Genomic DNA, 27665 nt, shown 5'->3' on the forward strand with positions numbered 1-27665 from the left:
AAACGAATGCTTGAGCTAGTTGGTGCATATTTAAGAAAGATTAAACTGCGCAGTAAAGACAGAACTGTGACCTTACTTTGCATATGTGACCGGCAATGCGCCATCACCAGCAGTCGCGCTGGTGATCATGACAGTGATGAAAGGACGGCTCATACCTTTGTGTGTGTTGTACTCTCATCGCCAAATTTGCGTTGATGTACAGCTCGCTGAAGTGGTCGCGTTTCCTTATGCTGGTATTTCGCTGATCTACATCACGTCCGATGCTGCAAGCCTTACCTCGAATAACAATAAAACTCGTTGATATCGCATTCATTGCTTCAGCCTTGCGGTGTAACTGTAAAGTTTTGCCCACTTTTCACCTTTCTTAGTATTTATTTTTACATGCACTGACTAACCAGCCCGATAGCTAACCTGATCCGTCTTTCTTTGATGAATTGTTTTTTTCTATTTAGTTGTCTCGCTGTTGTCAAGACACCGAACTATTATTGCATTGCGTGCGACATTTTCGCAAAACCATAACCAGAGCTCAGCAGTGGTCCTGGCACTTTAAAGACTGCAGGGTGCAAAGTGAAGGAAACAAGTTCGTATCGGAGACAAGCTGTCAGTATAGGTATAACGTGTCCCGTGTTATAACTCACTTGTGCGGCGAAGCTGCTTTTATTTCGCTTCGCTCCCGTTCCACAACAGTTTCGAGGGGAACTTTCAGACGATGAACGATGACTCCAACATTACGCTGCTTCTCATTGCTACAAAGATACACACGTGTACCCCCCTTCTATCGAGCGTTTGCTCTGGAAATACGTCTTCTTCTTTTTTTTTTTTGCTCGGCTTGGAACCTAATTTTCGAAGTGAGAACAGCTTTACGGTGTCGTAAACTGCGCCTCACGATAACGCTGTTGCTGTTTTTTCACGAACAAGAGAAGCGACAGTCAAGAAACTAAACAGACGCTTTCCTTTTCCCCTCCACGTTTTCTTGTGTAACTTCTTTTGCGCACTTATTGCCCAAGGAATCGATATCGCATTTCCAAGGGTTACACTCTAGTGCAGCTGTAGTTCATCTTTTCGACGGCCAATATTGAGTCGTAAAGAAAATAAAGGAAAAAACAGGCGTTTATTCATTTATTTCTTGCGGGCTAATTTGCTGCCTTGAAACGAACCAGAATGCTTCGATTTGCAGAGGCTGTCCAGGACTATTTCTTGTTAATATACTTGTGACGGAATGGCTCCTTTTTTTTTCATAATGAAAAAAAAATTTTTCCTCTGAATGTGGCTCTAGTCTTCTTTTTTTAGCTGCTCATTTCTTTGTAGACTTCATGTTAAAAAGAATATCTTGAATTAGAAAAAAATGTTTTTTTATCAACTGGCAATTTTTACTTCCGATGAATCTGCGTGTAACACACGAAATTATTTCTTAGAGAGTATTCAAAGTTGCACACGTACCTGTTAGAGAATCAAGCAGTAGTCGACATCACTCCATGTATCTCCTTTTATCACGATTGATATGTGGGGTTTAACATCCCAAAACTACGATATGATTATGAGAGACGCCGTAGTGGAGAGTCCCGGAAAGTTCAACCACCTGGTGTTCTTGAACGTGCACCCAAGTTTGAACACACGGGCCTACGGCAGTTTCGCCTCCATCGAAAATGCAGCTGCCGCAGCCGGGATTCGTTCCCGCCACTTGCGGGTGAGCAGCCGAGTACCTTAGCCAATGGAGCACCGCGGTGGGGCCTCCTTTTATCCCGTCAGTAATTAAAACAAAAAAGTGAAGCTTGTGCTCATGGTGCGAGGCTGGAACCAACAGCGGTGCTATAGTGATCGACCCAAATTCTTATGTTCTTGCATGTGATGCCATGCTTTTGCTACATATCCTAAGTTTTTGCTAGTACTATTACTAAGTGTAGTTATGCTTGGCTATCCTTCTCCGCAAAACTGCGATTCGGCCTGGTTGAAAGATGTTTATCTTGAAGCATTTGCGTTCATCTTGAAGTCTTTCCCCCCGTGGGCCTTCGCAAACACTTCGAGATATCTTTCTCTGGTCACATCACTTCCACGCACTACGCGCGTTGGACGTGTTCTTGGCGAGAACATGTCATGTGTGACTTGCTTTTACCTGTTGTGATTTGAGCGCAAATGGACAACACACAAGAAGAGAGGACGACTGTACTAGCGCTCTTCTTGTGTGTTGTCCATTTGCGTTCAAATCTATTCAAGACTTTGTTACGTGACTTTCGTCGCGTCACTAGCCGCCTCTTGTAGTTTACAAGCGCAGAAGCTTGGGTTAGTTGTTCCGGGGTCATGATGGCGAATTTCAAAGCGCGAGAACATAAAAAAAAACAGGACCGAGTAGAAAAAAGCGCTAGTTGCCTCTTGATCTCGGTGAGAACATGTAATATGTTATGTGACTAGCTGTTACACGGTTTAAGTCACGTGATTAGTGGTTACGCAATGTTACGTAATTTTTTAGTCACATGACTATTTGTTACTTGATCGTACTTAGTTTTAGCCACCTGACTAGTGTTTACGTCATGTTACGTGATTTTCGTCACATTATGTACTCGCCCATAATATTAGTAATCGCATTCCACGGCCGGACAATTCGGCGAAGAGTGGGAGCAAAGCAGACGTGGGAGCATAGAAGTGGGAACAGAAGTGGGATTAGAAGTGGGAGCAAGTGGGAGCAAACCAGAAGGTGAAGTAGAGGACGAAGTGAACGCATGACGATTCATTTATGTTTGCACTACCCGGAAGAAGGAAAAGCTTTAACAGCTGCGCATTTAAAGCAAGTCGTAGCCCCTATTTACTAAACATTGCGCGTTACTGAAAGTCATAAAGATTATGTGTGTTCGCTTTGTTTAGTTTCCTCTCCTTTGGGTTCTGGCAAACGCCACACGATCTCACGTACATTCACCTAATAAACCTTCATTTCAGTCCAGTGTCTCGATCCAGCCCATCCCCCCTTTTTTCACCGCCACCCGAAAGCTTTGTACACCTTACGTAATTTTGCACTGCTTTCGAGATCAGAGGCGTTCGAAGCTTTTTGTACGCCACGTGATTTTGCAGTGAATTTTGTCAGATGACGATATCACGTGATGACGTGACGATGTCGTCATAACACGTCGCAAAATTTGGCGATCTGTGACCTCACGATGACGTCATCTGATAGCTAGTAGCACACATTTAGGGGCTAGTTGGTGTTTTCTTTCATAAATGAAGGACTGTGCGAAAACACACATACATACATACACACACACACACACACACGCACGCACGCACACACACACACGCACGCACGCACGCACACACACGCACACGCACACGCACACACCATAGATTGATGCGTAGGTGTCGTCCTCTCTGTCTGTGGGACGCTGCGCTGTGTTTTTTTCCCAATCTTTCCTTTCATCCGAGGAGGTCAACGTGACGTTATGTCTCTAGCCAGCCATTACCACTAGTCCAAACCTGTGCCCTTTTAGCATGGGTTGCAAGAGCGAGCTTCGGTCGACTTTTCCCGGTACATGCGCGCCGAACATTGCATTTTATAGCTTTCGTTCAGCCTACTGACCATTTGTAATGACCAATTATTTTGTAACAAGCAAACAAAGCTGTACGATGTGTTCTCAGACAAAACTAGTCATTTGGAACTAGAGTCTATTTATTATAGAAAAAAAAAACACGTTCTGCAGTGCCGCCTGCACTTCGGTTTGAAATTTCATACTCGCATTTAGTAGTATCTCCGGCAAATTGACAAATATATATAAAAACAGCTCCTAACAGAGTTCTGCATGCAGTGTAGGCTGCAAAAAATTACAATCTGTGGTAGAAGCGGTGAATTAGCCAACCAAGCTTAGCGAAGTAGATTCTCTTTCTACACAATATGAAAATTTTCACAATAAACAGAAGTAACGACAGTCAGAAATGAAGGACTTCTAAGTACCTCCACTCAGATCGCAACGCAAGACAACACTGCAGCTGTCATGGTATAATACAGCAGTGTGATGATGATAAAACCCAATGTTGAATGCTGCAGATGGTTATGAACGCCTAGAGCACAAGTGAGTCCGTAGGCGAGTCTCTGTATTGCACTGAATCGAGGTTCATCGTGGCGAGTATAGGACTTGGAGTCATTTCGCTGCAGTTCGTGCAGTCCCACAAAAGTTTCATGCGTTGTCTGGGTTACGGCCGGGCACGGCGGGCGTTGAGCTGGGGTGGGTCGCAGGAGATCAGTGAATGTCGTTCCCAGTTCGTCGTTTAGAATGCGTACAGTACGTGCCACAACAAAAACGACGGCTTCGAAGCTTCTTGAGGGGGAGTTGAGGAACACTCACCAGCAAATGATGTAAAGTATAAAACAACCGTGCTTTTCAGCGTATTCTTATCTGCTTTAAGCACAGCCTCATCGTATCGCAACACACCAGCTGATATGTACATACGTCAGCGACGTCTCTTCACTCTTATGTTACAAGCGGGAATTGTTTCCAAATCGTATATAAATGTTACGCTTGTAAAAAAAAATCAACAAGCAGGAACGCTGGCTGCCTCAAGTGGAACTGAAGGCTTTGGTTGTTACATGATTTCCGTTTGTCACTATGGGCGCATCTCTATCGCGATTGCATATGTATGAAACTCACATTCGGCAACAAACTAAAAAAAAGTCGCAAAGGACTCACAGCTGTTAAATTCGTATAAACTGTGCAGACCGATCAGCCAGCCAAGGTCTCTATGTTCCACTCCGACACATGATGTGCGGGGGGTTGGAGGGGGGGGGGGTAAAATATCTTTTTTTCAATGGCGTTATTCGAGAGCTGTGCTTTAGTATCATGTCCCAGGCGTTCTTTGGGGAGTATGCGGCTTTAGCACCAAATCAATCAATCAATCAACCAATCAATCAATCAATCAATGCATAAAGCAATAAATAAATAAATAAATAAATAAATAAATAAATAAATAAATAAATAAATAAATAAATAAATCAGAATACGTTTTGAAGCACTTTGCAACACGTTGACGTGTGATTTTATGGAGCGAGAATGAATACCAAATTTTTCTGTTGTCACCGAGCATGATCGGAGACGAAGTCACATCGCTATTCGGTCTTAAAACTCGAGAGAAGTTTCCGAATGCGGTGTCAGCATTGGAAGTCACGTGAGCACATCACATTTTTCTCTGTCTTCGCGCTCGATTACGTGATTCATTGTTCTCGATGCCGACACACCGGCGAAACGAAACGGTAGGCAACACGTCGATGTCGAAGACGAGGCGTCAAGTCCCATTTTCTGAACTTTTGTGCACTGAAGTCTCCGTAGTCTTCCAGTTTTTGCACAGAGTCGAACACTGCACGCAATTCATCGAGGGAAGGAGGAAGCTAAAAACAATGCGACGAACACCGATGACGTCAGCTTTTCAATCTTCTTGCAGATGACCACAGTGAAGATCTTGGGCTTTTACACTGGTCACATGCGCTCACAGGATCTACACGATCTTTCGTCGGTCTATAGCACACCGGTACCAAACTTTCTAAACATCTCGCTAGAACCACGTGGTGTTTTGACTGAAAAACGACTTTCTTAGGCCCTTGATAAGACAAGTTTTTCTCGGTGATGTCCTCGCTCCGCGCCGCAGCCGTTTGGAAATACCTGTAATAAGAGGGATTGCGTCAAGGGCAATCATAACCGTTATTCTTTGATCCGCATTCGTGTAATTGTGTGGCTGTATTATGCAACAGCGTGGTTTATACGTGATAAAAAATGTTGAACTCATGCTTGAAATAATAATTTGCACGAGTACCATGTAGTTGTTTTATGGCATACTACACAACCACGAAAAATCTTATTTGACATTGACACACTTTAGAATTTCGCTTACTCGTCTCAAACGTTTGCAATGTTTAAGCAATTCAGTGAGAAAGAAAAAGCAGTGACACAATATGCAATGTCTAAAATCTAGATGGGAGCCGACAGATGGAAACACGCAGTGGGATAGTCAGGGTGAACATTGGAAGTGCCTCAGACAGTCTGGCCGACGTTTCGATAGGAAGATCTATCTTCGCCTTTGACGAAGATAGGTCTTCCTATCGAAACGTCGGCCAACCCATCTGAGGCACTACCACTGTTAACCCTGACTATCCCAGTATTTAAGGTCTGTTCTATAACGTTTTTACATTTAAGAACTCAGCTCCGTGTGGTTGATTAAGTTGCTACATTGGATCAGAGTATCTTTACTTGAAATGTTTGGAGAACACTTGAAAGTAATTCTTGGCAACGTTTACTAGTGCTTCCACTGGGACTTGTTGGTATGACATTGCGAAGCGAAACGATGAACTTCATGGGTCATCTGAGACGAGTGAAGCCCGTCCCTATCCATTTCATGTTCGTGTGTTATTCGCCTCGGTTGATCAATGCAGCGCATTGTTTTACTTCGCAATGGAAACGTGTCGCTAGTTCAATGCGTAGCTATAGGTATGCACACATCCATGAGAACGAGCAGGAAACTATCAGCATATATATGTGCGAAGCGAGCCTTACCCCGAGGAAAACAAACAAACAAGTGGTTCGTTGTCCATGAGAGAAGAGTAGTGGATCGCGCATTTCCCACACATCATCGTCGGCTTCTTCTTTGGAATAACCGGCACCTCGTCAGCTCCAATACGTCGTGCGCATTGGCGCTGCGCCTGAAATTAAGAGAACAGTAACGTAGCTTCATTAAGGTCTCATTAGTTGATACGTGGTTCGCTGGTACACTCCACGGCCGCGTACAAACTATATGCATAACAGCTACTGCGATATTCCTTACCCAATGTACCAAACTAATTCAAACCAACAGATTACACTCTACGTGTTATCCTAAAAATTTAACTTGCCTGAAATTCTAAATACGCTGTCCTTGAGTGTATTGTTTTCTGGTGTAAATATTACGTCTTGAGTGTTACTAATTTTCGCGTTGTTAGTCCAAACGTTTGGCTCAACTAAAATGTTTTCTGCACTGCACATTGCCGCCCTTATGACGGAGTGGCGGAGCTAGTCAAGCTGCAGATATTGCAGCTTTTTTTCTTGCTATGCTCCCATAAATAGTACTTTTTCTTCTTTTTATTTCAGCTCTGTTGTAATTGTATTGATTCTGGTGAAATTAACTAACTCTGAAATCTAAAATTTTAAGGCCCATAGACTTGGGGGAATGCGTCACTGAATAGCACGTCAGAATGCAACAATGACGCAAAGGTGTTTTATTTTGTGCATAGTTAATAAGGCGTTTTTTAAAAGTTGAAGAAGCTTTTTGAGCTTGCTTTGTAACGCCAGCACATGGTTTCTCATTCATTTTCATTCTTTGCTTGATTTTCATTCTTGGTTGAACGGAAAAGTAGAAGTGTTGTGTGGCACAGCATGACGATGCATAAACCGTCTAAACTTCTAGGGGACGAAAACGTCCACACGCCCACCTTCCTGTTCTGTCAATAGTTTACGCTGCTTTACCCAATTGGAATGAACTTACTGAACTAGAAAAAACATTTTGCTAAGAGAAAGTATCCACACTAATTGGTTTATGGAAGCGTGTGTTCTTCAGGCGTTGTTTCTGTAGGGCACACAAAAATTTTCAGTCATATTTAAGGGCTCAGACGAGTTTGTTTAAAATCTATAATAATAATTCTTATCCACATTATATTTTACTGCTTATACTGTTTCAAAAACGGATGCACTGTCTTGTTTTCACTCTATTAAAGAAAGAGAAATGCACATTACAGCCAGAAAAAGAGATCTTTATACGAGTGGGCAAAAAAAAAAAAATGGAGAAACTACGTGTTTACTTGGTCATTGTTTTGATAATGATAATAATATTCGCCAGACTGACACAGTATATTATTACGCGTCTTTTCCACCAACCCTGGTACTGAATTCTAGCACCAATATTTAAATCATTGATTTATTTAAACTCGCCACACTGTTTCAGCAGGTCATTCACAATAATAATTTCTGGTGTTTTACATCTCGGAAGACTATATGGTTATTTCATGAGCTCTGAGCGCCTGCCATCTCAGAGGGCCATGATTACTTCAAATTATTTCTGTGCAAACCCTCAAGGTGGCGGAAGAGTTGAGAAAGAGAGAGAAGACAACCACCCGCTTGTAGCACGAAGCCACAAGGAAATCGCGTACGGATTTCTCAGAAGAAAAAGTGTCTTAGTTGCTGAAAAATTCGTCCAGATGCTGGTAACAAAGAAATCCCGCAAGAAAATCCACACGAATTTCCTTGTGGCTTCGTGCTACGAACGGGTGGTTGTCTTCTTCCCCCCTTTTTACTATATGATTGTGAGGGGCGCCGTAGTTAAGGGTTTTGGAAGCTTCTACCATATGGTGACAACGCACAGTACTTAGGCCTGTGGAATTTGTTTTCTTTATCGAAACGTGACCACTACGACCGGGATCGAACTCGCGACCTTCAGCTCAGTAGCCAAGCGCCGTAACTATACTGTACAACCTAGGTGGACGACCATTGACACTGCTACACACTTACAAACCTTTGCTCATGTAAGTGTGTGGCCGAAACGGCCAACTCATACGATATGAAGGACTTGGACGTCAGAGAAGCATACACGTGCAGAGGGAGAGGGAACAGGCAAGAGTGTGACAGGAATTGCGAAAGACGGAGGAGCAAAGCGCTGTTCGATTGATCTCACTTTATATATACAGTTTGGAGTCTTGGAGGTCGAGATCCTTGTCCGTACTCCAGGCGCGCCGAAAGTGTCCGGAAGGCATTTCCAGGTCTGCAGAAAAGGGGCAGCTCATTAAAACTCTGACGACGACAAAAAAAAAAAGGGGGGGGGGGTGCGCACCGTCACCGTATATTACAGCTGTGTCACTAGCACTGTTTTTGACAATATTGTGCAAGATATGGTTGCATAGCTGTCTTTTGATATAACAAAACAGTTAACCAGCAACACATGCATCAAACTGGCAATGCAAAATGCGGTGATTTCTGTATCACTCTACGTCACACACTTTTGTCGTTTGCAGGCAAAATGTGAAAACCACTCAAATGCTCAATTTGTTTTAGGGGCAAAGCTCCTTATAACGGTGTGACGTATCAAGCGATGGTTAGTAGAGGTAGAGAAGGAAGAAGTGAGAACGGAATAAACATGGGGTATGAGCCAGGCCACGTCTCCCAGTCATCATAGCGACACACAAGTCGGCGGGATGAAGACCTCGCAACCACTTCATCACCCGGCCATCATCATCGAAGACCTCAGCGAGACGCAGTGACCGAACGCGGACCACAGAAGAACGCGGACCACCAAGACCACCAAGCATCATGACAGCAGCATCAGACGACCTTGACATCCCTAAGTACACCGGATCAGCGGACGACGGACCCGTACAGGACTGGTTCAACCTGTTCGAGCTTCATGCTGCCGCTGCATCTTGGTCGGAACGGGAGATGATCATCAACTTCACTGACTACATCTCCAGTGAGGCATTCAAGTTTAACCTGACACACATATTCGAAAACGACGAATCATGGCAAAAGATCAGGGAAGAGATGATTGCCCGTTTTAATAGAGGTTAGTAGGTTTTAATAGAGGTTAGTAGAGGTAGAGAAGGAAGAAGTGAGAACGGAATAAACATGGGGTATGAGCCAGGCCACGTCTCCCAGTCATCATAGCGTCACAACGGCACTTCTTCGTCCCTCGTAGCCGTTGTAGTGTGTAACAAGTATAACATTTTGACCTCCAAGGCGGTTCCGGTGAGAGATTTCTTTTGTGCGTTGTTGAACAATAAAATATAGTGCTCAATGTACATGCCAATGGCTGCTAAAGGGGAATGAGAGACAAGGCCATTCGGCTTTTAGTTAACGCGCACGCTGAGATCCCCATTAGCAGCCATTGGCATGTACATTAAGCACTATCTGACAAGAAAGGGTCGCTATGTTATACTCGCTGGGTGCAACCTCCTTAGTTGTAGAAAGGTTTAGCGAGCGTTGAGCCGCAGTGCCATGAATACAATGAACTATTATATACCATGAATGAACTCGAGGTGGTTAAAGGTGGGAAGTAGATACGAAGCGCAAGCCGTAAGGAAGTAAAAGCCGAATTCTCCTGTCTCTCTTTTCCCACTAGCAGCCATTGGCATGTACATTGAGCACTATCTGAGAGGAAAAGGTTGCTAAGTTATACTCGCTGGGCGTAACCTCCTTGGTTTTAGAAAGGTTTAGCGAGCGTTGGGCCGCAGTGCCATGAATACAGTGAACTAGTATATACCATAAACTCTATGTGGTTAAAGGTGGGAAGTAGGCACGATGCACAAGCCGTAAGAAAGTGTGCGTGTGCCGCCTCTCGTTTAGTCCTTGGAATGTCCGCTGGATGGCGGTGCTTCTATATGGGGAATATATGATGAAAATATGCGAGATGGTGGTACTTGTAGTGTTGAATCCGTAGGCGAACGGACACACAGACAGATGCATGGATGGACGCATGGACGGATGCAGGGGCGGATGCATGGACGAACGCAGGGACGGACGCACGAACAGACGCACGCACGGACGGGTGGATGGACGCATGGACGGTCACACAGGCGGACACATGGACGGACGGAACCAAGAACGAATGGACGGACGAATGCTTCGCCCCCCTCTCCATCATTCACTCCGTGGATATGCTGCCAATTTTTCATCAGAGCCTATCTGGATTCCGGTTGAACTTGAAAAATTTTGGAACATTAATACGCTACCGGAAACGAACAATCTTGTCGTTCAAGTCGGCCTAAAAATACCACTCTTTTGGGAGCTAGATCTAACCATCGGTTTGCTTCCGTTTCGAGGACGACACGCGGTGAGAGCACACAGGGCGAAACCGAGAAGAGGCTTGACACACACGAGCACAGCAGCGCTTGTGAATGTCAAGCCTCTTATCTGACTTCGTCCTGTGCGCGTTCACCCGGCGTCATGCCACATCAACAAGCCCAGATTAATGAACTTCAAGCGCGAACTTTTCGCGATCACATGAACGTCGGCGACAACACAAGGTGACTGCATATGCGAATTCCCGGGTATCTTAACCTAAAACCTTCATGTACGTTATGTATGAACGAACTAACGGGAAGGTTAATCCAGGACTCGTTTTTTTTTCTTTGGGCGCAACGTGATAAAACAACGTGGTTGCTTGGGCGAGTTGGTACGACATGTTACACATAAAAAACAGCGCCAATAACGAGGGACAAGAAGAGAAGGAGACAGTGTTTTCTTCTTTTCTTGTCCCTCGTTTTTGGCACTGTTTTATGTGATAAAACAAACAGTTAGTGAAGCTAAGGAAGGTGTAAGAATGGAGGAGGTGTAAGAAGGTGTATACGAACCGAATGTGCAACCTTTGATAACGCGCTATGATCTACCGTGGCTGAAGATTGTAGGTGAAGTCCTATGAAGGGTTGATATTTCACCCACATTAATTTCTTTACATCTATGTTGTATCAGCTGCTGTGTCACACGGTGCCTGTCCGCTGCGCACGCGTGAAGTTCCTTGCTCTGTTCCCTTCCTCTCTTTGCGCTAAAAACGATCCCATATTGATACACTACTGCAGATAATAAACGTCATTCTTTGCCGACTCTCAAAGCGTGTGAACCTGTGTTTTTTTCTTGCCGTGGCCACTACTCGGCGACTTAACAATTGATGTCATAATTACTGTACTATAGTTGAAGCCTACACAGACAGCCCGCCGCGAATTGACACAGTACGTGGATATGGCACTATATATGCTGCTGACCCAAAGGTCGCGAGTTCGATCCCGGGCGAAGCGGTCGCATTTCGACGGATGCAGATGCTAGGAGCCCGTGTTGCTGAGCGATGTCAGCCCACGTTGAAGAACACCAGATGGTCCAAATTTCTGGATTCCTCTACTACGGCGTCCCTCCATGATCACATTATGTTTTTTGAGCCGCAAAACTCCCGATAATATTATGCCCTACACATAATATCAACTCTACCTTCCTTAACCCTTGTAATCGACGCCACATTGCCAGTTTATCATTATTTCACACATTCTACCACAGCGTGCTAAATCAAGCGCCGTATATTTTCCACCATCACGCATATTCTATCGTGTTGGTCACCCCTTAAACGTTGCCCGTCCTCATGCTCTCATACTCGCACAGTCACCTTTGCATCTTTTTTTCCGCGAGCAGCCTAGGCCTGGAACGACTTTGCGCAAGAAATCTCTAACTCAAGCCTTACTGCTTTCAATGAAGCAATAACATCACAATATACCATATAATAAAGTGTTCAACCTGTTTTATATATTGTGACCCACCATTTATGTACCCCCTGGGGAGTCTTTAAGGAAGAAAAGTGAAAGTGAAAGTGAAACCTAATTTAATCTGTTGTACGCGTCAAGCTATATTCACACGATGGATGAAAGCGAGATTTGAGCCTGCGGATCGCGTACTACGTCACCATACGTCACCCGTTCCCGCGACCACGCTTCGGCTCGCGCGGAGCGATTCGTGAAGCGACGAAGACCCAAATCACAGTTGGGATCCTTGAGGAGCAATGCCGAAATCCTCGCTCGTAGCGTGAATTCTCCCCTGACGTGTGAATGCTGGCTACCAGAGGGATCAACGTCACGTCACGTGCCACTTGACTGATTCGTCCGCAATCACGTTCGTCGTGTGAGTACAGCTTCCAACAAAAATTCGACGAGGTGATGCTACTGCTCTGTGCAGACTATGGTTGGGAGTCGCGTTTACCCGTGCGTACGCTTTCCGCATAGGGATGGCCGACACCGCCGACTGTGCACACTGCGGAGATGAAGAAACAATTCGACATATCCTGTGTGACTGCCCGAAATACAACCTGGAAAGACAACACCTTTCTAATAAACTAAACAGGTTAGATGACCAGCCGCTGTCAGAAGAAAGTATACAGCGCCATCGTCATGACTCATCGTCACAGAAGAAAGCCGTGCCAGCGCTACTGGGCTTCTTACGAACTACTGGCCTGTCGGAACGCCTCTGAGTGGACTGATTTTGTGTGTGCGTGTGTGTCGGTGTTTTTCTCTTATTTATTTTTTTTACTCTCCCTTTCTCTTTCAACCCCCTATTCCCCAACCCCAGTGTAGGGTAGCATACCGGATACTAGCACCTGGTTAACCTCCCTGCCTTCCTTTTTTTCTCGTTTCTCTCTCTCTCTCTGTCCATGTAAATGGCGCAGTAGCGCATGCCTACCGTAGATCTGCGCCGTGCAGTTCGCGGCCGCCAGGGTGCTCGCGTAGGCCGCCTCGGTGGAAGACGGAAAGGCCAGCGACGGCGTGGGCGAATAGGTGTTCGCAGAGGGCCTGCCGAAGCAGCTGGCGTCGTACTGCTGGGCCTGCTGTTGTTGCTGCTGCTGCTGGCGGACGGCCTTCGCTGCGCGGGCGTGTCGCGCCGTGCTCCCGGAGGCCACCCCTCCGTTTAGGCTCTGCGATACGGTCGCGTACTTGGCGCTCTTCGAGGCGGACGACTCCTCGTAGTCGTCTTCCAGCCGGTACTCTGCGTGAGGACGAGAAAGAGAACTGAGATTTTTAGCACGGGAAAAAAACGATCCAAAGATTATTTGGGCTTTATGGACGAAAAGCGTGATATGATTGTTAAAGACGCCGTAGTGAAGGGCTTCGGGAATGACTGCGTCAAAAGAGATAGTTGGGCTGTTTTGTTTACGTTCATATTGGAACATCGTAAAAGACGAAGCACAAAAAAAGGCTTGATAACACGAGCAAGTATTTATATACACTTGACAACACGGCGTTTCTGTCGTGAAGCCTTTCTTTGTGCTTCGTCTTCCCCGCTGTTCCAGCACGATGGCTTCGGGTGTTTCGACCACTTAGATTTTTTGAACGTGCTGTCCTAAGCACACGTGCCAACGACATTTGACCTCTATAGAAAAATGCGGCTGTCGTGGCCAGGACGTTAGAGTCGGTTGTCATGAACCGTAATCGCTAGTTCACCGCGGCGGGTGTACGGATAGAAGAAGCAGGATGTGATAGAAACACTCTAATGGAATGCATAAGATGATTGATACGTGGTGTTTAACGTCCCAAAATCACCATATGATTATGAGAGACGACGCGTAGTGGAGGGCTCCGGAAAAATGGAATGAATAAGAAGCTCGGGTAAGACGAAGTGGCTATCCTGCGACAAAACCTAAACAGATCAGCGTGGCGGATACAATAACATCAGATTAAAAGAGCATAATGAATACTAACTGAAGATCGACCGTCTATACTCTCGCAGACCATTGCCGCTAGCATGGCTGCTCCTCCGCTTCCCCCATTTTGAAGACACAATGATTCTAACACAGGTAGCCAGATAAATTGTTGAAGCTTTCCATCATCGTAAAGAAAGGGGAGTCGTGTATCAGCAGGCCATCGATCAACTTGAGTGACATAGAATTTGAATATCTAATGAACACTTGCCAGATAGAATGTATCGAAAGAAATGCGATGTGGCGCGTATCTTCTGTATATTTAGTTTATTGATTGATTGATAAGTGGGGTTTAACGTCCCAAAACCACCATATGGTTATGAGAGACGCCTTAGTGGAGAACTGCGGAAATTTCGGCCACCTGGTGTTCTTTAACGTGCACTCAAAGTGAATTTTTAGCTGTCTAGTATTTATCCGGCCACGTTGTTCGCGATGAGCTTAGATATTTATCGCTGCTTTTGCTGATGCTGATGCTGATGACCTCAGATGGATGGCGCTCACCCCCAGAGGGTGATGGGCCAAGAACCGGGCGGCAGGATACATAAATGAAACTAAAATGAAATTAAACAAATCTGAAAAATTAGTTTAGAGATAATACTGCCAATACACAAGAACGTTTGCTGAGCAAGCGGTCAAACCATCTCTTGTTCCTGACAGACATCACTATGAATCATAAACTAAAGATCTGGTCACAAGGGGGTTCACGTCGTCTCTCAGCGACGCCATGGTGTAGACGGCTACCGGAACCGTCAGCGTGTTCTCGTCGAAGGAGTCGTTGAGCCTTTGAATACGCTCGATGACTTCCGGTCCGACGTTCAGCACGCCGCAGAGGTGTCTTCGGAGGCGAGAGGCGTACTCACTCGCGCTCAGGCAGTTTTGCGCGGAGTTTGCGCCGCTGAGCGCAGGTAGTCCAGGTTCCTTGGGGACGATGTCGGAAGGAAATAACAGGCGTACGCTGTTTAACTCTTGCCCTATCATATCTAGGTCCGGGCTTTCAGTCTCATTCTGCAGCTTCTGGATGACGGCGTCCACGATGCTCCCGTATGCGGAGCGTATGGCGTCGCTTTGCATCTGCGTGGAGTAGTACTCGACCTTGTCGAGAATCCACAGGGGACGCAGTGCCCTAGCCTGCGTTTCGCAAAACGACGCCGACTGATTATCGCTGGTGACAGCGGGAGTGGTCTTTTCGACCAAGTGGGCCGAGGCAGCGACCAGTATGAGCGACACGATGCGCTGATGGTTCTCCGGTTCCAGCATGTCGGCGGCGAGTTTCTTCAGAAAGGTGAGTGGGACGCTGACTACCTTCGATATTCGGTCGTATCTGGTGAAGGAGCCCAGAAATCTTTTCCACTCAGAGGCGCTGACTCTGCCTTTGGTAACCTTCACTCGGGAGTCGATGGTGGCGTTCATGATACCCACCAGTTTCCGCCTGGAGTAAACGGCCGAAGTAGTCGCGCACCTCCATGGCGGATATATTGACTCTGAGCGTCTTCATGGTGAGTTACAGGGCACCGGCTGTCATGTTCACGAAGGGCTTGTCCGTGTTCAAGAAAAGCAGCTTCTTGAACGATGGTAGCGATATGTTCAACACGGTGAAGTGGCCTGCGCTGTCAGCCTGTAGCTGGGCAAATTAGAGCAGCGAGGGCAGATCGTACCCCAGATCAAGGTCGAGTATCAAGCCGATAATGTTGACCTCAGCCGCGGAATCGAAGTCCAAGTTGAGCTGGTCCAGGATGGCCTGGGCCGAGTCTGCTCCGCGTAGGGCCGTGTCGGTAACCCACCGCAGGCAGCTCTTGTAGTAATTGGACACGGCTCTGGCGGCTTGCGTGGCAGGATAGCCGTATATGGGGTCCGTGCCGACCTTGGACATCTAGGCGTATGCCCGCATTCCCATGTATCCGTAGCAGGCGTACTCGAAGAAGCGTTCGCACGCGTCTAGCGTCAGGTTGCCGAGACGGACGATGCGTCCCAAGAACGGGGGGCAACAAAAGAAGCGCTTGCTCGCCGAACGCTGCGGCGCGCTCACGAAGTAGAGAAACGCACAGATAGACGCCACCGGGAGCGGCCTCGTTGCGCAAGCGCTCCGGCAAAACTCCTGTTTCTGACTGCTTAAGTCATTCAATGGCAACTTGAACAAATGTGAAGCTTTCTACGGAATCGACCGCATCATCTGAAGTGATTTCAAGTGAGTGCTTTGCAGTTCGCATCCACGAAGATCGACTTTTTGGCAGCGTTCGGCTACCTCTGTGGGCCTACCGGCTAGGCCTACCAACATGGTCATTTACGAAACAGAGGGAGAGGAGCTTACCTCCGCCGAAGCTCTCGACGATGATGAAGGCAGCTGGCGTCAAGTGTATGCCAGGGCCAGAAAGCCCGCTTCATCCCCGAAAAAATCGACGCCTGCCATCAACACTTCGCAAGAAGAGTCACAGAAAGCTCTCCCATCGACTCGTCGCAGTGCCCCCAGACCACCTCCACTTCCAGTGGACGACTACAAAATAGTCCTGCGAATACGTGGAGGCCTCAGCTGTGCTGACACTCCGATTCCGAAGCTCATACGTCCTAAAAGCGGCAGCGCTCACAAGCTCCCTACATGACCAATACCGCATCAACTCTGTAAGCTACATTCTGCTTATAAGCACACCGGACTCGGCACGCACCGAAGGATACCACCGTATCAAATTCATCAAGATGGACGAGCGCAGCTTTGAAGTGGTCCCCCACATTACCGATCCATCGAATACCTGCCGAGGGGTCATCCGTAATATTCCTTTGGAACACACATCTGAAATCATCTTGTCAAGTCTGTTGGACTATGACAGACTAGGCCTCATCCTGACCGGACGTCGCATGGGTTCCACAACGTCCATCTTGGTCACCTTCAGAGGTACGCGCGTGCCTTTCTACATAAGTTACCAGGATGGCATTACCAGATGCGTACCCTATTGTCATAAGACGGAAGCCTGTAATCTCTGCCGCAAGCTTGTCCACAGACCAGGCGTATGCCCAAGCGCCCCTCAGCTTTTATGTCGAATGTGTGGCATTCCGAACCCACTCCTTGATCACGAATGTGAACCTAAGTGTGAAGTGTGCAATAGTGACCACACCACCGGCTCGCCCCAGTGCCCACAACTCTACAAGCCCAAACCAAAGCACGCACCCTCAACTTTCCAGCAAGATGCAGCTCCATTCCTCGACCCAAGCCCATCTTTCAAGAACGCCGCTAGAGGACGCTCACCAAGTATTACAAGACAGCAAAGCTGAAAAAGTCGCAGCCGCAGCCGAAGCCGCAACAAAAGCATTCATCAAGACCCCAGCCCTCGGACTGGCCCTGGACATGAGGTGAGCTGGATTGATGTAGCCTCCCCTGAAAGCTCCATGCAAAAGCAGCTCAAACTATTGCAGGATGAGATGGCTAAATTGAGGGCAGAAAATGCAAAACTACGCCTAGAGCTTCAGTCCTTCAAACAACCATCTACCTCCACGCACCTCCCCACCTCATCTTTCACCCCTACACCTATCTCACCAGCACCAGCTCCTCTCTCAACCACCCCAATAGCTATGCACCCCGCTCAACTACCTGCGCAAAAACGAAAAGTCTCGACTCCCACACTGTCATTCGATGAACGAGTGGAACAGGTCGAAGCGAAACTAGATAAGGTTGACAAAGAGAAAGAAAAAGTAACCAAACTTGAGAAAAAACTAGACAATTTTATTACCTTCTCCCCAGCTTTCTTGCAGAAGCTACATGAGTCCATGGCCTCGATACAACAAGCCATGTTACCGATGCAACAAACCCTAGATAGAGTCACGCAGTGGATCGACATGGTCCACGCTGACCATCCAGAGCTTGCCCAACCTAAACCAAATCAACCTAGCGAAAATGGCTGCTCGTAACCGCACTGAACTTTGCGTATGGCAATGGAACTGCAGGGGGTTTCACCGAAAAAAGGCAAACCTCCTGCAGTACATCAAATCACAAACTACCCCTCCCCAAATCATTGCGTTACAAGAAACAAATGGCCAAGTAATAGAACACATCAAAACCCGGCTGATACTAAACCAAACACTGCTGTCATAACTCAGAAGTACCTTACAGTTACCTATTCAAAATTTGCTGACATCGACATTAAGCACGACTTTCTCCAAATACTACCCGATAAACTTAACTCTCCATTCTTATACATTGTCAACGTATATAGTAGACCGCAAGAGCATAGGCACCGCTTCGATTCCATATTTGCCCGAGCTACATCCTCGGCAGGCAAACCCACCCTCCTCATAGTGGGGGATTTCAACGCCTCCCACCCAGCGTGGGGTTACACCGCATCTACACCGAAAGGTAGAGCCCTCTGGTCCCATATTCAGGCACATCGTTTTACACTGCACAACGACCCGGAGGAGCCTACTCGTTTGGGGAACAGTGTGAACAAAGACACATCGCCCGATCTTACCCTCACTCACAATGCCCCCACAATGGTTTGGACTAACACCCAAACTAATCTTGGCAGTGATCATTACATTATTAGCATGACTTTACAACTAAAACACAGACCCATTGCACCTAAACCACTGATGCTCACAGAATGGAACAAATTTAGAGAGATCCGCAACAGCACCGCTCCCTCACGTATTGCAGACCTTACCGAGTGGACTCAACAGCTTCAAAAAGATGTTGAAATTCACACGAAAACTCTACCCCCCGACACCCCGATAACTACTCTCGACTCCAAGCTTCTCCATATGTGGGAAGCAAAACAGTCACTTCTGCGACGGTGGAAACACCAGCGCCACTTCAGGAAACTCCGCATTAGGATAGTGAAGCTAGACCAACAAATCGAGCGATACACGACCCAATTGGTGGCACAACAATGGGGTCAGCTTTGTGAAGGAATGCATGACCAACTCAGTAATAAACGAACGTGGCAACTTCTTAGACATCTGCTAGACCCCAGCACTTCTCGCGCACGACACTCTCACGCTATCACTAAACTGTTACACAAGCACAGTGACCATTTAGGACAGCTCTTCGATAACCTCCGCACGTTGCATTTACCTCAATTACGTAAGGATTCTATAGCATCTTACACAGGGAAACCTAATGAGTCATTAGATGTGCTGATAACGGAAGCGGAAGTTAGGCACGCCCTCGCAACACTCCGTACCACATCGGCTTCAGGCCCCGACCGCGTTAACAATAAATTACTTAGAAATCTCGACCCTATTTCTATTAAAGCTTTGACTGAGTACTTTAACGACTGTTTTGACACGGGCACCCTTCAACCTTCGTGGAAAGATGCCAGAGTCATATTTATACCTAAACCGAACAAAGCTCCCTTAGTAGAAAATCTGAGGCCCATTTCCTTAACATCGTGTCTCGGAAAGACTATGGAGCATGTTGTGCTTGCACGCCTCCAGAGACACGTGGAGGATAATGGACTACTGCCTCCAGAAATGATTGGTTTCAGGCCCTCACTTTCCGCGCAAGACGCGATGCTTCGCCTTCAACACGACATCATAACTCCTAACCAGAGCTAGGATACCCAGGCAATCCTTTGTCTGGACATACATGGAGCATTCAATAACGTATAGCCCACTCAGCAATATATGCTGGCCTCAACTGCATTTCTTGTGGCGCTAAAATCTACTCTTACATCAAAAGCTTCCTCACAGACCGCACAGCACATTAACATTAGTACTAGAACATTCCTCACCCTATACACCAGGCAGCTTCGGAACACCTCAAGGGTCAGTGCTCTCTCCAATCTTTTTTAACCTGGCTATGCTACCTATACCCAACGCTCTTCAACGTATCCCTGACTTGAACTTCTCCATCTATGCCGATGATATCACCTTATGGGTGAAAGGAGGCTCAGATGGACACATTCAAGACACCCTACAAACAGCTGTAGATACAATAGCAGCACTAATATCTCAGATGAATCTCTATTGTACCCCAACTAAATCAGAGTTACTCCTTCTACCAACTCATCGTCCGAACAAACACGTTCCAATGATCGAAGTTCACATAAATGGGTGCCTCATTCCTAGAGTATCACGCATTTGTGTGCTAGGTTTATTTATCCAAAACAACCGACTTAATACGTACACACTCGAAGCTTTGCGCAATACCATTGAAAACACCCTATGAATGATAGGAAGAATCTCACGGAAAAATGGAGGGCTCCGTGAGTCAGAGTTATTTCGTGTAATACAAGCTTTTGTGATTAGTAAAATCACATATACCATTTCTTACCTTCACCTTAAATTAGCAGAGGAGGACTAGGTCAACACCCTCCTCCGCAGAGTTTACAAATACGCGCTAGGCATTGCAATCAATACCTCTAGTGCACTACTCCACCAGACAGGAGTCATAAATACCCTATGTGAAATACGTGAAGCCCATTTAACAGCTCAATACGCAAGGCTCGCGACCACTAGCGCAGGTCGCCACATCGTATCGTCTACCCAAATTAACTTCACCTCACTCACCAATGCTAAATACAACATTCCCCAAAACATACACAAGCAATTACTCATACCGCCCCTTCCTAAAAACATGCATCCAACATATCATACTAAGCGCCGAATCCAAAGAGCAAAAGCTCTTCAGAAAAAATTGCATGGAGCCAATGACGTGCTCTATGTCGATGCGGCAGAATACCCATCCTCCTCATCCTATGCCCTCTCTGCTGTCGACTATAACGGCAAGGCGCTCACAACGGCATCCGTCACTGTCAACTCTTCGGAGGAGGCAGAGGAGGCTGCCATCGCTTTAGGTCTATCCATCCCCAATATCACTATGATTGTAAGTGACTCCAAAACTGCCATACGCAACTTCAGCGCAGGTCGCATCTCATCAAGTGCCCTTTCAATTCTTAAGAAACATTTTCCCACGCAAGACGTTGCTCTCATATGGACGCCCGCGCATGCGGGGTTGAGTCGCACTGAGGTGGCTCATACCTGTGCTCGAGGAATGACCGGCCAAGCGCAGGCCTCTGATGGCGCCTTAGACCACGCGGCCTTTTTCAGCGCGAGAGATCGTCTTTTGACCTTCCACGATATAACAAATCACTACCGCCTACAGCGCACTATATACCCCCCTTACATCTTGGAGCTTCGCGCTACCATGAAATACTACGGTGCCAGTTACAGACTCGTACGTTTCCTACCCCATCTTTTCGTCATCTTATACACCCTACGATATACCCCTCCCCTTTGTGCATTTTCTGTCAACAAAGAGCTAACCTAGACCATATCATGTGGGGGTGTACTCGAAACCCACCACCCAATTCTCTACACATTAATAGTAAGGAGCAGTGGGAGGCTGGTATGTGCAGCTCGGCGCCCGAGGTCCAGGACCAGATCTTGGATTGGGCCAAGAGGGTAGCGGAGACCTACGCTGGGTAGGCTCCTCTGACACTCCACCACCGCACCTTTCCCTCTTGGGATGAATAAAGTTTTTCTCCTCCTCCTCACGAAGTAGAATAAGACGGCTACAGCGGCTACCCTGGCAACCACAATTGCAATGGCGCAACCCGCGATGGACGACGACTGCGACTGCAAGGATCGGGGGGTTGACCGGCTCCTTGAGTCCGCTTCCTAGGCCATGATGAGTCGCGGCCAGTGTTTTGTGTTCTCAGTACAGTTGCAAATGTCAGAGCGTCTCGGAGATCTTCTTCTGTTTCTTCGCAGTGCCAGAATTGCGAGCCCACCTGCATGGCTGCAAATGTGGATGATGATGCTCCTTGGTTGATTTGCACCTACCCACTTAAGGGGGAATGTTCTGTATTGATTTCTCTCAGTGACTATTTCTTCCAGTGACCTCTGCTGGCCTGTCCGTGAAAAGTGGGAGAGCTATGAGCAGACTATAAAACAACGTAGCACGGGAGTAATAAGCGCACACCTTTATGGTCTTCTCATGTTGTGCAGATCGGCCTCAGTAAACAGATATTTTGGGACGCAAAAGGGTTCTCGAATCTTCGCCATATCGGGGAGAGTGATGGAAATGAAACTTGCAATATGCGTGCCTGACATGCTGACGTGCCTGACATGCTTTCCTTTCTTTCTTTCTTTCTTTCTTTCTTTCTTTCTTTCTTTCTTTCTTTCTTTCTTTCTTTCTTTCTTTCTTTCTTTCTTTCTTTCTTTCTTTCTTTCTTTCTTTCTTTCTTTCTTTCTTTCTTTCTTCCTTTCTTTCTTTCTTTCTTTCTTTTTTTCTTTCTTTCTTTCTTTCTTTCTTTGTCATTGCGCAATGCTCCCTCTTAACTGTTTCTTCCATCAACGCTGGGATTCCGTCCTTCATTCACGTGCATAGCAGCGCAGCACTTCATCTGCTAGAGGCGACAACGACGGTTATGCGTTCATGTCACGCTATGTATACTAGTTCCGAAAGTACCATTTACCTAGATTACCGTGACTGTCACCCCTTTCAAGTCATGCGTGGGGTTCGTCAAGGGTGTCCCCTCTTTCCAGTTTATTTATCCTTGCATTGGAACACTTACTTAGGGGCCCTTGAACGTGACTCGCAGATTCGAGACTTACCCCTACCTGGTAGCACTCAAGTAAAGATCACTGCATATGCACATGTGTTCATAACGAACAGCCGCTGCAGCATGCCCTTAATACATTCCATCATTCCGAAATTATCTCCGCTGCAAGGCTATACTTTTCTAAAAGCCAGTATTTCTTTATTGGCAACTTCGACGGTCGTATCAGCATCACGTCGCTTTTAAAGCGGTCTCCTAACATTATAACGCTGGGCGCCACTTTCACTGCATTTGTTGTACATGACAGTATGTGGCCATCGGTTGTACCAACTCTTTAAAGTGATGTAAAAGCTGCTGGATACTTCGACTTCCCCCTCTTGGAACGCTGATGCTTATCTCAAATGGTTTGCCTCGGAAAATAACGGTATATTTGCCTTTCTATAAAACCCTCATACACGTCTCCAAGAAAGTGCAAAGCTGCATTAGTTGATTTTTCTGCTCCCGTGGCACAGATTGTTATCTCCTCCGCGGCGTTGACTCAACCACGAGATCAGGGTGGTTTTGCATTCCCCGACGTTTCCGTCACGACTTCTGCCTTGTGCCTCCGCACTCTATGGCGAATACTAAGCAATGATGGCACGCCCGCTCATGCACTGGCTCGCTACCATCTGGGGCCATCACTACGTGTCTTCCTGCCGGCTAGCCAAATTAAACAAGGTCCCAAATAAACTGAATTACCATCTTTGTATCGAGCCCTTCTGGCATTTCACGGAGGTTTGGAGGCTACGTGCCAAGAGGTCACCACATCTAAAGTGTTGGACACGATGGCTGCTCATCTGCGGACCTTGGTGCCCCAGCATCGTCGATATATAATGAACCGCCCATGGAAACGAATAACCGTAGCTGTGCTGCCAGGCCATCTCCGCGACTTTGTTTGGCGGTTGGGCTGGGACTTGCTCCCCACTCGAGGTCGTTTGCAGCGATGATAGGTGGTACGCACCAATATATACTTGCCCCAACTGCGTCATGGTTGAGACCAATCGACATGCGACGATTGAATGTGTGATTGCACACCTTTTTCGGCGTGCGGTCCATGCTGGTTTTTGTGGGCAGAGTGCGCGAAAATTCGCGTCGAATGGTCGACTTCCGTACGGGCGCTTCTCGGCTCTTTTGATAGTTGCGCAGCTGTTCAGCCTTTGGCGGAACTGAACTGTCGTCGCTTTTAATGGCCGCCGGCGTGCTTTGTCAGTGATACTGGGGTGAATGAGACGAGGGATCCTCGTGTTTCTCTCTAAGGAGCTCTTCTTCTTAGACGGGGGGGGGGGGGGGGGGCACGAGTTTTTGCGGCATTGGTCGTGCCCCGTCGCGAATGTTGAACACGAACGGGTACAACTCATTTTTTCGACCGACGTGTGCTAAATAGCGCTCGTCGAGTATTTGTTCATGCTTCGTTTGTAATGGTTTGAGTTTTATTGTATCGTTGTACAATGTACTCATTGTATCATCATATCCCATTGTGTTGCTTTGTAATGCATGCCACGTCTGACATGTATACATAGAGTAATGGTGTTTTCACTACAACACAGTGATGTTTGTCGGGGTACATAGTTGTGCTGATGTCTATGTGCCCCTTATTATTAGAATAATATGAAATTTTAGTTTTTTGTACACAGTGTAAATAAACTTTTCTAAATCAGGTCGTAGGTGTCGTTTGACGTCTTGAAACTAGGACATCTTTATGCTCTCCCATAGTATATACATCGTACTCTAAATCGTCAAACATTTGTTCCACAGACCACATCACCGTGGCATGTTTTTTACCTTTGTCAGGATCCTCGACGCTCCGCCTTCCCACTTCCCGGCTAGATCTCCGCGTGTCGAAGATGTACTCGTAGATGAGCCCGGCCAGCAGGCCTCCGGCCACGGGTCCGAACCAGTACACCTGCGCACGGGCGTAAAGACCACGCAAGGCGATGAGGAACCTCATTTGTTTGTAAATTAAAGGTTCGACATTCAGGCCACGTGTCACGTGCCATAGGAACCAATCGCGACTCTCTGCGCCGAAAAAAAAAAAAGAAAACTTGCCAGGAAACGAACTCTTGGTACGCAGTGCGTGAAACAAGCAGGAAGTCAAAAGTTGTGTTTCAGTTTTAGTTCACAAAAATAATTTACTTTCATAAGCTTCATAACTGAAGGAGGAACAGTCGAATGGTGCGTCTGCGTTTGTTAACTGCTTATTTTTAGTAGAGAAGTTGTTCTTAGTCGTGGTTTCCCCGTCTAATAGCGTAGCGCTGATCATGGGGCATCGCAGCGTGGCTAGAGGGGGACAGACTCTGTTGGAAGGGTAGAGCTCCACCGTGGGGACAGTAGTGATGGTGGAGCTGAACCAATGAGAGGCGTGCCAGGAAGGGGGAGAGTGAGGCCTTGTGCGTCAAGAGGGGTGAGTGTGAGATTCAGCGGAAGAGTGTGAGATTCAGCGGAAGATGTAGGTGAGTGTCTCGGTGGAGTATCAAAGAGAGAGTTGGTGTTTGAGAGTTCGCATTTTCATAATGGCCAAGAGGAAGAATCTTTCAATAACAGGCGTGTCGTTGCCGATTCAACCGCGATGTTATTGCAAGTAACGTCGAAGCTAATCGACAACGAAGGGAAGACATGAAAAAAAAAAAGAAAAAGAAACGTATGGCAGCTCCTTCTATGTGAAACCCGACGAAGTGCGTCGCACGGTTACCCAGTGATTCCCGTTCGTACAATTCCCAACGATATGCGTTTACCAAAGTATCAATGGCGTCAATATTTGAGGTAAGTGTTTACATAGGGTTTCCCCAGCATGAGTAGACTCTTTTTTAGGCAGATTGATAAGCTAGGTGGGCAACAGCAGTGCTACTTTTTTTGCTGCGATTTATCGAATTACGACCGCTAAAATACGCTGTCGTTTGCAGCGAGCTTCCTCAGATTGCTTCCCCGACAGATGTAGTGACGTAGCGACGCAGCGGAAAGGGCATTCGCTCGCTTGGTGGGGTGGTTTTGCCCTCTCAAGCGCCCCGCCAAAGTTTCCGATGGGTATTGTTTAGCAGACCTATTCCTGAATACCCTGTTGGAAGACATGATAATCGGATCACTTTCTTCATTGCCGGACGTTTCTGACATGCAAGGTGACATTCTTTGTGCGTCTGAAACAGCGAAAAAAAATTAAATGCCCTATTTTAATCAGGTTATGTTATGTTGGCCAATGCTAGCTCGTCGGTATTACAAGGTCGAGTGCATACAAAATGTGTCACTTCGCACCTTCGAGACCCACTTGAGGAGCAGAAGTAAAAGAAAACGCTAGGGCATCAAAACAAGCAGTGCAATCACGTATGTTGACCCAAACAAGAGGTGCCGAAGACTAAGCTATTTAAATTCATTATTCCGAAGTAAGTCGGCGGAGCCTGCATATATGAATAGAAAAAAGGAACTAGGAATAAAAAAAAAGGAAGAAGAGAATTACGTGTCTGATCTCGTTTGTCTTTCAGTCAATCGCTGCTCGTCCCTGCGTGGTCCCTGGCATAAACAGCGTACAAGACTGCGCGTGTTTGCGTGCTTTCGACCTGGAGAGAGGCGCGGTAGACGCAAGGGTTGGCGAGAACTGTAATGGCAACATGAGCAGCAGCGACCCACTCTGGCGGCGCAGAAAATACACGACAAGAGGCGGCCACGGGACGAGAAAGCAAGAGAGCCTTCTCATGTTGCCCAGGCTTTGTCGAGGAAAGGAGTAAGAAAGCGATGCCACAGCGGCTCCACGGAGGGCCTCAGAAGAGAGGACGGTAAATGAGAACCGGCGGGCTCCCAAGTTAGAAGACGGCGGTATACGAGGACGAGATTAGGCTCACGGGCCAGGATGGCAGCGTTGTTCCGAGGGCAGAACCCTCACCCCTTCTCCCTACCCGGTAGCCGAGACTCCTTGCACGTAACCTCGTCTTTACCCCTCTTTGTTTCTTTGTCTTCTTTTGTTTCGCGCGCTTTATTTCTGACGATGACGTTTTTTTGCCATCACTGCCGTCGGTCGGCATCGTCCGTAACGGTGGCAGCCGTGGCCGCCTTGCTTCCTGTCCCGAAGCGACACCAGGCAGCTAGCTAGCTCCTGCGCGGACGATGAAATATCGCACCCCGGAGGGCCTTCTTCTCCCCAACGCTCGCGTGCGGTGTGGAGAAGAAACAGCTCGCGACAGCCGACGCCGCTGCTCGGCGAGGAATCGATCTTAGTTCGCGGCACCAGGTCGGGCCTCCCCCTTTAGGCCGGCAGTTAATGCAGAGCAAAAAGCGTGCCTCCTGCTGCCGCCGCCAAGGACGTGGTATAGTGCGTGTGTGCGTTGCGTGCCTATGTGCACATTTTGGTGCGTGTCTCTTTCGGGTCTCCCCGGGTCTAGGCGCGACCTGTTTGCGTAAGATGAGAGCGCAGAAAAAAAAAAGAAGAAAGCAGAAAGACATGCGACGTGTGGGTATATCGTGTGTAGATGTGTGCTTGATTGTCTTTCCGTATAGACGAGTTCGTGTTTGTGTAAGAGAGAGAGAGAGACTGTAAGTTTTGCGTACATCCTCCGGTACGAACGTACGAGAGAGTGAGTTAGTGTGTGCGACGTTGTGCACGTGTATTTCTGTTTGTGTACATGTGTGTCAGAAAGATGTTCGGAGCCCTCAGGTGACAGAATCAGGCCGAAAGGAACGAATTGGCTGCCGCTAAGAGCTGCCCGCGTCGCGCCTTCGCCGAGAAGTGCAACGTCTGGAAACCACCGTATATTTCGCTGTATGTCGGTATATAGGTGAGCTGCCACGGCGGCGCACTCTCGCTAATGCAGCTCTCTAATGTTCGACTGCTGTTACGGTGGCGAAAAATCCTTTGTCGCCGTCTTCTTGTCTCTTGCACACGCAAGATATCGGCTGTCGCTTTCTGACAGCGACGTCCAATCACCCACGTAGATGAAA

The 27665-nt window shown here is 47.2% G+C and overlaps 1 protein-coding gene across 1 annotated transcript in view; it reads right to left on the minus strand.

The window, feature by feature from the left end:
* Window positions 1-3637: 3637 nt before the first annotated feature.
* LOC119173896 (lens fiber major intrinsic protein-like) overlaps window positions 3638-27665 on the minus strand; it is a 71501-nt gene continuing 47473 nt past the window's right edge. Inside the window, exons 5-9 of the mRNA XM_075895320.1 lie at window positions 24525-24645; window positions 13203-13505; window positions 8671-8757; window positions 6525-6670; window positions 3638-5636 (exon numbers count right to left, since the gene is read on the minus strand). Of these exons, the coding sequence (XP_075751435.1) occupies window positions 8672-8757; window positions 13203-13505; window positions 24525-24645 (510 nt within the window). The 3' untranslated portion in view covers window positions 3638-5636; window positions 6525-6670; window position 8671. The remainder of the gene's footprint in view (window positions 5637-6524; window positions 6671-8670; window positions 8758-13202; window positions 13506-24524; window positions 24646-27665) is intronic.

Source organism: Rhipicephalus microplus, chromosome 5 (assembly GCF_043290135.1).
Source record: "Rhipicephalus microplus isolate Deutch F79 chromosome 5, USDA_Rmic, whole genome shotgun sequence".
Classification (NCBI taxonomy): Eukaryota; Metazoa; Arthropoda; class Arachnida; order Ixodida; family Ixodidae; genus Rhipicephalus; species Rhipicephalus microplus.